Source organism: Ischnura elegans, chromosome 9 (genome assembly GCF_921293095.1).
Source record: "Ischnura elegans chromosome 9, ioIscEleg1.1, whole genome shotgun sequence".
Classification (NCBI taxonomy): domain Eukaryota; kingdom Metazoa; phylum Arthropoda; class Insecta; order Odonata; family Coenagrionidae; genus Ischnura; species Ischnura elegans.
The window spans coordinates 113,419,570-113,429,742 of NC_060254.1; the positions used below are offsets into that span (position 1 = coordinate 113,419,570).

At 39.1% G+C, this 10,173-nt stretch overlaps 1 protein-coding gene across 1 annotated transcript; it reads right to left on the reverse strand.

The window, feature by feature from the left end:
* Positions 1-4,347: 4,347 nt before the first annotated feature.
* Positions 4,348-5,024, reverse strand: LOC124165792. The gene has a single exon (XM_046543295.1). It carries the CDS (start codon positions 4,936-4,938, stop codon positions 4,366-4,368), a length of 573 nt encoding a protein of 190 aa, XP_046399251.1. The 5' UTR covers positions 4,939-5,024; the 3' UTR covers positions 4,348-4,365.
* Positions 5,025-10,173: the final 5,149 nt, after the last annotated feature.

Sequence of the window (10,173 nt, forward strand, 5' to 3'; positions counted from 1 at the left end):
TTTACCATGATTCGAGAGATAACAATGTTATCTCTCTCAATTCAACAGTCACTTAAAATGATTAGGATAGTTGGATACCTATTTCTTATTTACTGTTAGGTATACTCTCATATTGAACAAAATGGCCACAACTAATGATTAACGTGAAAATTACAGCATATTAAAGGTATGTAAGAAAAAAAAAGAGTGAAACATTTATTGCTGAAAATGTCATTCCATGTACGTATTCACGGCTGCATTAATGTTCTCTAGTTGTCTCAGTACGATCTGCGGAGGTAGTTAGGCCGTCTCGGGGGTGTCTCCTTGGTATGATAAGTGGAACTTTTACGAGATAAAGAGGTTCACTGCATAGAAGTTTGCCAATAAATTTACATGTAAATCAAATGGGACCACAGGGATGGTATGATGTATGGAGGTTTACGATGTAAAGAGGTTCGCTACATAGAGGTTTTACTGTAATACTTTACCTACTTAATCATGTGAATGTCATACCAGGAAGCCACTGTTTTCATCAGGTTATCTAGTTACTCCAACATAAGCACATATTTTTCACTCCTTTCAAATTTCTCCAGCATGCCCAAAGAATTCAATCCGTCATTCACTCACGGCGTCACATAAACATTTTTTAGCAAGGAGGCGTGTTCCTTTAGGATATTAGAGAGAAATGCTAGTCGAATCAACCATATGGCCAGAGTGTTCTGATTAAGTATTAATATTCCCAAAATAAGATAAAATCTTGTTTGAATCCTTTAATGCATATCATAATGGGGAATTCCACAGAAAATGGATGATTATGCAATAAAAAAGTATTCTCCACACTAAAAATTATGCACGCGATTTCCACAGTATGAGATTATTGTTCTCACTTTATGTTCTGGTGTCGCCTTAGCCCCAGCAGTGCAAACGCTAAAAATTTAATTACAGTTGAACGTATCCAATTGCTGAATCACACTGTGCCTTAGGAACGCTAAGTAAATCGGTGTAAAGTATGATCTGTTGTATTTCCCCAAAGCGTTAGTTTTGCATATTCCAATATTGCACCAAGTGCACATTAAAGCAATGAGTAAATGACAGTAGTTAAATGAAATACAGACCAAGCTTTAGATTACTAGCGAACGAGATTGTGGATTTAATTTATGTAACATCTCAATTTTGCAGCTTCTCAACTCCGCGCCGAGAAATCTTCATTACTGGAGAAGAAATAAGCGGCCATGATCTAATTAATCTACCTTCAGAATGTTCCCAGGATGCGTCTTTACGAAGTCGAAGTCAACCATTCTGCAATACAGGTACCGTAAAAACTTTTTAACTATTCACATCTGTTTTTCACACACCCATCACGCTATGAATCAATATCGTCGTAGATGTTTGTTATCGTCGTTACTGTTTTGTTATTACCATGAAGCGAATCTGTTTACTCGCCTGCGGATATCACAGGGCGTTTTTGTAGTGCGAAAGAATTTAGAAATTTTTGCAAACTTTGAAGCTCTGTAGCATCAAGAATATTGAGACTAGGGTGGTTTCCTATTATTTTTCATTGCCTAAATCGAAAGATTATTACTTCTGGAGTACGTATTTCACGCTTTTAGATTTTTAAATAAAGATATCTATTTTTCGCGATTAAATGAAAAGTGAAAATTTTCAAGCGCACGAAAATGCAACTGTTAAGTATGAATGCTGGGAAAACTCCCGTGTGACGTCATTCTGGTTCCTGCTGCCGCAAGTGAGGTGACCTTGGGGCGAGGCTCTAAGCGCTGATATGATGCAGGATGCTAGCTGGTAGCACTTGGCTTAAATAAGAATTATTACTACCCTACCAAACGAAGGAAACTTTCCAAACTTAGGTAATTTTAATGGGTGATTATAAGAGATGTTTCCCTGAGCTCTGTGCCTCATGGTAATTGGTAATCTCAGACGATGTAAAACTCCCTATCTACTCATATAGAAACTAGGTCCCTGTGATGTCACGTGGAGTGGCATCGCATGGGCACCAATCTGGCCTTTTTCAAATGAGGTTAAAATTGACCATTTAACATTCATCTAAACTGGGATTTCTAAAACCAAATAATTTGTATATAATGAATACACTAATGGTGGGTAACAAATCGCAATCAATGCTTTTCGTTTTCTTTGATGAAGGAAACTACCCTATAATGAAGTCATATCTGGCATACGTTAATGACTTTAACTTTCTTGTCTGGAAGTGTTGAAAAAATAACCTTTTTAATTTTATGAGGGCACCCCTTTCACAATTGCATGATGGGAAAACTTAATATGTAAAAATCACAGGGAACTCACACAGGAAATTAATAAAAATAAAGGCTACAAATTGATCGAAGAAAGTCATTGTGCTGTAAATAAGTTTCTGAGGCTGTTAATTCATGTAATTTTTGTCATTTATGTTTTTAATGTATATTTTTCATGCACATAGCAGTGGATGCAGAAAGAACTCAAGGGGAAGGGGGGGTGTAAAAGAATCTTTGAGTTACCTTCACTTTTATCCTAATAAAAAATAATAGAGTCACATGCTGAGTTTTATGAAAATTTTAATTAAAGTGATTATACACATGAACTAGACTATACCATCTTATGATATAAAAAAGTTGTAATTAACGTTAAATTAACCCTTTTTGTGCTATCCTTCTTCCCGGGGTACAGTTGAAAAATGCATAGGGTATTTTAATAATATGTAGCCACTAGGAAAAATAAACATTTTATAGTTAATTTTTTAGATATCTTTAAGCGGTTTTTTTTATTAATGAGATTAAATTGGACAATAATCACGACGTTTTAATACGTTTACTGATATATAAGTTTTTTTATTTCAATGTCCTCAAATTTAACAGTAATAATGTAAAAGCTGATATATCGGAGTGCCGCGCTTTTCAGCCGAGCGGCAAAAGCCGATATATCGGTGTGCCGCACGACGGGTTAAAAGTCATAATGTCCCACCACTAAAAGAAAACATATAATTGATGTTCTACTATCTCTATGTCTAATTTTTAGCAGCCGGCGCCAGTTGCCACGGAGGCCACTCCCCCCCCCCCCCCCCCGCACCCAGCCGTGAGTGGGGCCGGCACGACCACGGCGCCTGCGAGTGCGTACCACGGCGCAGCAGCAGCGGCGGCAGCAATGGCATCTGCACCAAGCGATGAGCAGCAGCCCAGGGGAGTGGCACACTATGCCGCCACTGGATACCTACCATCCCAACAACACTACCAGCAGCAGATGACCACCATGGCCAGCAGTGAGTTGGGAAACGTGTTAACCACGGCTAACTACCGATTATCCGAGCTTGTGATGGGGAGAGGTGATACAAATACATTAAACTCCCGATTATCCTAATGGGCTAGTGATGGGGAGAGACGGCATGAATAATAACGGAAAACACGGATAACCCAAACTTTCATCTTAATGTCCTTTAGTGTTCGTAATTTACGTAAAATAAGCAATGTATTATTATTTATGCCATTATTTGTTAAAATATTCTTGTCTTCTTTATTCCATCACTTTTTCAGACTTGAGACACAATCACAGTAACAATTCAAACATCGAATAATCGAGTCAATATAACAACAAAAACAAAAGAAGAACACAAATCGTGTGAATGTGCGACATTACTAATGTGACCAACACACATACAAATGAAACCATGTATTTAACACCTCCCCTTGTTGGTCACATTAAAAAAATCAAATTAATAATCAGTGTCATAGTTCACTTAATCACTAGACTTTGACACCAATATTTGTTCAACTTAAGAGTTCAAAACTTTCGTAAAAATGTCAGCACGATTTGACTTAGAATTAACATGCACCAGAATTATGAAATTATTTTTGATTTGTTCCCTAGTATGATGATAGTTGATGTCTATGTGTTTGGACCTCTCAGATACAATGCAATTCTCAGCAATCGCAATAGCTCCCTGGTTGTCCACATGGATAGTAATAGGTTTTGCTATCAGAGATGTTTGAGTCCAAGGTCTTCAAGTAATCTACAGATCCAGGTGACCTCCCTTGACACTTCACTTAGGGCTATGTACTCTGCTTCCATGGTAGGCAGACTCACAGATGTCTGCTTATTACTCCTCCAGCTAACTGCTCCACCATTTCTCTTGAAGACTAATTTCAGATTTTTGGTTCCTTTCAGATATCTGTAAAAGTGTTTTTCTTCATTCCAGTCCTTTCTTGATGGGTTTTGGTTCTTCTGACAAAGTTTGTAAAGGGCCTAAGCTATGTCAGGTCTCGAGTTGTTGGGTTGAAGTGTAATAGAGAGCCAGTTCCTTCTCTGTATAATTTTGGGTTGAATGGGCAGACAGCATGACACCCTTTTCTTGACACCTTCATCACATGCATACCTCTTATTTCAATATCTAGTGGATCTTCTTAGCATTGGTGCTGACTCAAGTTCATGATTGTTTTCACTGTCATGATTGTTAAGAAAATCAGTATCTTCTACTCCTAAAACTGACTTGACATCTGTTATAGTGGCTATATCGTCATTGTTGTAGCTTGTTTTGTTTCCTTCGCAGTCTTCCTCATCTTCATCCTCTGATTCAAAACCAAATCCTTCCAGGAAGATGCTCTCACAATTAGTGTCTTCTTCTTGTTGTTGTGGAGATTTCATTTGTTTGAAAGGATAGGACTTTTCCATTTTCCCACCCTCCGCACTGATGTCAATGATAGGAGCTGATGGGAACGTAGAATTTCCCCCTGCAAGCGACTCACCCTCGGAGACGTTCCCACTACCATCAAACGACTGACCACCAGTGTACCTCCGCTCACGTTGGAGGGTTTTCTTCATGTCCCCCAGCCGTTGCTTAAGAACTCTGATGCTCTTATTCTTTTCTGTGAGCTGAGCTTCCAGTTCAAAGATAGATGTATGGTGCACCTGTTGGTCTTCTAGCCTTGCCTCAAGTTCATGCACCTTCTTTGACATCTCCTCTAATTCTGTGCGTCTCAAGTCCAATTCTGTTTGCGCTGCCCTGAGTGCTTCACTGCCTCATCTAGCTTCATCTTCCACCTCCTCCTTGCATTCCCTCTTGCGCCTCACTGCCAGCTCCCCCTCCTTGTGCACAGCCGCCACACGTAGCTCCATTTCCTCCCTACGCTCCACCTCCGACTGCAGCCTAACCACCAGCTCCTCGCTACGGCAATGCTCCACATCCAATGCCCTCTCCAATGCTTCCCGATCACCACGCTCACGTGCCAAGTCCTCCTCAGGCCGCTTAAGCTCCTCCTGAAGGTCATTCAGCTGCCCAGCATGACTTTGTAGCTCACTTCTCAACACTTCAGCCGACTCGCTCTCCTTAAGCTGTCGACTAGTCTCCTCCAACTGCTGTTCCTTCACCAGAGGCAAAGTCTTTATTGAAGTGTCTATGCTTGCTATGAGAGCCTTTGCCGTAATGGTTTTGATTGATGCTTTCTTTACTGTACCCTTCCTTTTTTGTTGCCTTTCTTCTTCAAATTCACTGTCACTTACATTACTTGAGCTAGAATATAATTCCATACCTGCAGATCTTACTACTCTTTTCGGTGATTGGTACTTCCTACCCTTTTTATGAAATGTCTTTCTTTCCTCAAAAATGGGCATTCACGAGCAATATGCCCTGGCTCTTTGCATGCAAAGCATACAAACCTTCTTTCATTAAAATTAGCATTCTCATCATGTTTTCCTCCGAAATAGTTCATCCGGCCTCCCCTCAAATCATTATTCCAGCCTCTCCTGCTTCCAAAGTTGATACTTCTATCAAGTCTAGACGCTAGAGCAGTGACGTCACCGGCATCTTAATTATTTTTATTTATGGACTTGTGGCTCTCCCGTCTTGCCTCTTCGGCCATTAATCTTGACATAACTTCTTCTAGATCAATATTTTCTCCCTGGTCTATTGTAGTGCTTCATATTTCTCAATCGGAAGGCCACCGATGATAAATCTTGCAATTATTTTATCGTCAAAATTAGCCTTGGATGCCTTCAATCTCCTGTTTAAATTAAAAAATTGTGCAAAATAGTCTTCCATATACTCATCCTATTCTTTCTTGATGGAAATCAACTCTCGAAGTAATAGAGTTTGGTTAATGGGTCCAGACTTAGTATATAATTTTTCTAATTTGCGCCACATAAATTGTGCGACATTAATATCGCCAACAAAATCTATGGTCTTAGAATTCAAAGTCAATAGTATGAGTGATAATGCCCGATCATTCTTCTTTACCTCTTCTGATGAGAAGGTGTCAGTCTCATCGGCATCGTCTTCTCACAAATACCCTAAGGAGATGGCTTCCCAACATCCCCTTTGACGGAGTATTGCTTAGTAGTCAGCCACCGGGAAAAATAATTCGTTTTTTCTAATTTCAAGTACTTTCTTACTGCTTCGCCCTCTGCCAATCCGATTTATCAGCGTCGGCGTCGCTTGCTTCAACCTCTTACTTTTTCCGGCTTTACTTATTTTCTTTCGCTTTACTTCCTTGTCTTTCTTTCTTCCGAGTGCTTAAGTCTCATAATCTGTTAAAATATTCTTGTCCTCCTTGTTCCATCACTTTCTCAGACTTAAGACACAATCACAGTAACAATACAAACATCGAATAATCGAGTCATAACAACAAAAACAAAAGAAGAAAACAAATTGTGTGAATGCGCAACATTACTAATGTGACCAACACGCATACAAATGCAACCATGTATTTAACATTATTCTGTTATTTTAGTGTGCTTCCCGGACACAATGAGAGCTTTCTTTGCCAGTTTGCGATATTTTTAGCGGCAATACCATGGATGTACTCGTCTTATTAATGCTCCATGTAAGGCCTAGTTTTGAAAACCACACATCAGTGGATGTGTTATCGCGGATACAGTAAAGTGGTTTGCAGGAATGCCTCAAAACCACTGTTCGACGTCGGAAACTACACTGTCAGGCACCACGCCACGTAGTCGCGTCTCGCACAAGTTGCCTGGGTTGCAACTGCTGCGGGACGTGTATCCGTGATCACCGAGCGTGGTCGCGCACTGCAAGGCTTGGAAAGCAGGAACATGGTGCTCCCGTGAAATCAGCAGTCGCTCATGTTTTATGATTGGGGATTCTAATGGAAATAATAAGTCCAGGTATCCTAGCATCAATGAAGTAATTCAGATGATTAATTGCTTCCGGTTTATTTTTTTATAAAGATCGTGGAAATATTGAGTGAAAGTGAAAATCATGCATGGTTAAGAAGCAACACGGATATACCACAGCCAGATAATCGGGAGTCTACTAGACTGTAGAACTTATTTAGTATGTCTTTAAAGGGACCTTAAAAAATGAACGTACTAAACAGGAAAACGTGCTAACCAGGAAAGCAAATAATAAGCAATTGGGGCAATTGCAATCAGTGGAAAAGTCGTCATGATTACAATTGCTGTAGCATGTATAATAGGGTAGTTTCCTTCATCAAAGAAAACGAAAGGCATTGATTGCGAATCGTTACCCACAATTTCTATATTATGAACACCCATTAGTGTATTCATAATATACAAATTATTTGGTTTTAGAAATACCGGTTTATACGAATGGCAATGGTCAATTTTAACCTCATTTGAAATAGGCAAGATTGGCGCCCATGCGATGCTACTCCACGTGACGTCACAGGGACCTAGTTTCTATACGATTAGATAGGAGTTTTACATCGTCTGAGTTTTCCAATGCATGCATGATGCACAGATCTCAGGGAAACATCCCATAATAATCACACATTAAAAATACCTAAGTTCGGAAAGTTTCCTTCGTTTGATAGGGGAATAATAATCCTTATTTAAGCCAAGCGCTACCAGCTAGCAGGGTTCTCTGCTACCTGCTAGCATCCTGCGTCGTATCAGCGCTCAGAGCCTCACCCCAAGGTCACCTCACTTGCGGCAGTGGGAAGCAGAACGACGTCACGGGGAGTTTTTCCCGGCATTCATGCTTACCCGTCGTGTTTTCGCGCGCTTGAAAATTTTCACTTTTTGTTTGATCGTGAAAAATAGATTTCGTCGTATAAAAATCTAAAAGCGTGAAATACGTACTCCAGGAGTCATAATCTTTCGATTTAGGCAATAAAAAAATAATAGGAAACCACCCTATAACAGTCTCAAGTTCTTGTAGGATCGCTTTCCCGAATTCTTTTTCACATTTAAAATCAAGAAAATTAGTGCTAAACTGCAAAAAAAAATATCATGTGAACGAAAATCACAATATTTTCGTAGATTTCCCAGAGACAGTTACATAAAAACATCATAATTCTCCCGTGATTTGTCGTATGTGTTTTAAGATGACAAGTTTATCTCGGTCATTTTTTCTTTCTCAGAGATTATTCGTAGTAAATGACGATAATCCTGATTTTATAAATTGGCTGTTTTAAAAAAATTATAAAAATTGTGCAACATTTTCTTGACCATAAATCCTGGCAACAGCTGTACTTACAGCACGGCTTACAAATGTTTTTTTTTCAAAAAGTATTTCAAATACTGTTTTAGATTTCAAACTTCCAAGTCACAGGTATTGTGCACTTCAATTTTGCCCAGCCCTACTTACATTATACTTGAACTGCTCTCAGAACTAGCTATGCAATCATTGCAAGAAAGGCTGTTAACTTCCACCTCACAGTCCTCCTCAAAAACTCGTGCCTCCTCATAATAGGTTGTGCTCGGGGCACACACGAGCTCGAACGATACATTCGTTTTGATTGTGCGTAATTTGCACGCAACCAATGGCAGTCTAAACATATGTTTAGACACTGTGTTTTAGACTGCCAATGGCGTCGTCAGCGTAATCTTCTCGTCCGACCCTAATAAATGTAATTTCACTGTTAAATTTCATAAACACATTTAATATGTATTTTACAAGAGCCGGTGATATTATATTTCCATAGCTATGCATCTTCACTCCCCGGCTTTCAGCATGCATGTAGCAATTTCTGTTGCTTTTGTAAATAAACATTGCTGCCGTTGTAATTTTCGGCAAGTTTCCGGTGTCAGCCTTGGTGAAACCAGGTTCCGTGGCGTTTGCTTTTTACGATAAAACCTCCGAAAGATATATAAGAAATAAAACCTCACTTAAAGTCGTGAAATAAACCGAGAAATTTGGTGACAATGCGCAACGCCACTGGATTTCCCGCACGATTGCATGAGCTGACGTCAATTTCCGGCTGGCCAATCGAATTGCGTTTTGAAGTGGGTGTGTTTTGGAACTGTTTCGGTCATTTATTGAGTAAATTCTTAAGAAAATATGTGAAATAAGTGCGTTAAAGTGGCCTTTATGACATTTTACTATATATTACGATTTTTAGTTAGTATTTGAAGGGATATGAAAAATTTTTCCAGAGATCATTAGGCGAACTCTCTTGTATATGGGCATAAACAAACGTTGAAGTGATAGAAATAAGGCTAAAGAATGTTTATAATGCAACATAAGTTAAATTAAACTATGAATTTGATTATAAATCAGCGAGTTCAGTTAATTTACTATGATTTTTTAAGAAATATAACAATTTACTTAAAAGTATTTTTCACAGCCTCGGGCGACACTGAATGAATGTCTTTTACTAGGTCCTATTAAAGAAAAGTCCTATCCTCTTGCGGATGGTATAACAACAAGAGCTTTCAAAATAGGGCAAGAATAGGAACTTTTGTGAAAAAGAAGTGTTAATCAATGGAGGAAAATATAAAAAATAGTATTCAGAAAACAAAAAATTTTAATTTCGTCGCGAGCATTGTCGCCGACTCATGGCCCAATAAAGCGGAATGCTGTCCCAATTAAGCGGAGAATACTCTGGGATATTCCACGATTGGGTTTTGTTATTCAAGATCTGCACCAATCAAGCGGCAGCCCCGAGTAACCGGTGGACACATTGAACGGAATCTTCTGTGCTTCTCACTTTATTAGAAGGAAGAAATAAGTAAATTAGCAGGTTAACATTATGCGTGCCATCGACGTAATATTACTTCCTGCTAATCCTTCTGAGGATTGCCATGGACGTAATATTACGTCTTTCCATTTAATTGGCTTTGTATGCGTGAAGCCGTAATATTTCGTCCGTGGTACTTTTCAAGTTTACTGTTTAGTGATTCTGTTATTTAAAAAATCAACTGCTCGATGGAAAAAGAGTTCTTTTTAATGTCTTGAGGACGAAAAGTCCTCCGCAGCTACCGGCACCCTTATCT

Excerpts from the sequence above, each read along its gene's own strand:
- LOC124165792 (XM_046543295.1), bottom strand. The coding sequence starts at position 4,938 with ATGTCAAAGAAGGTGCATGAACTTGAGGCAAGGCTAGAAGACCAACAG.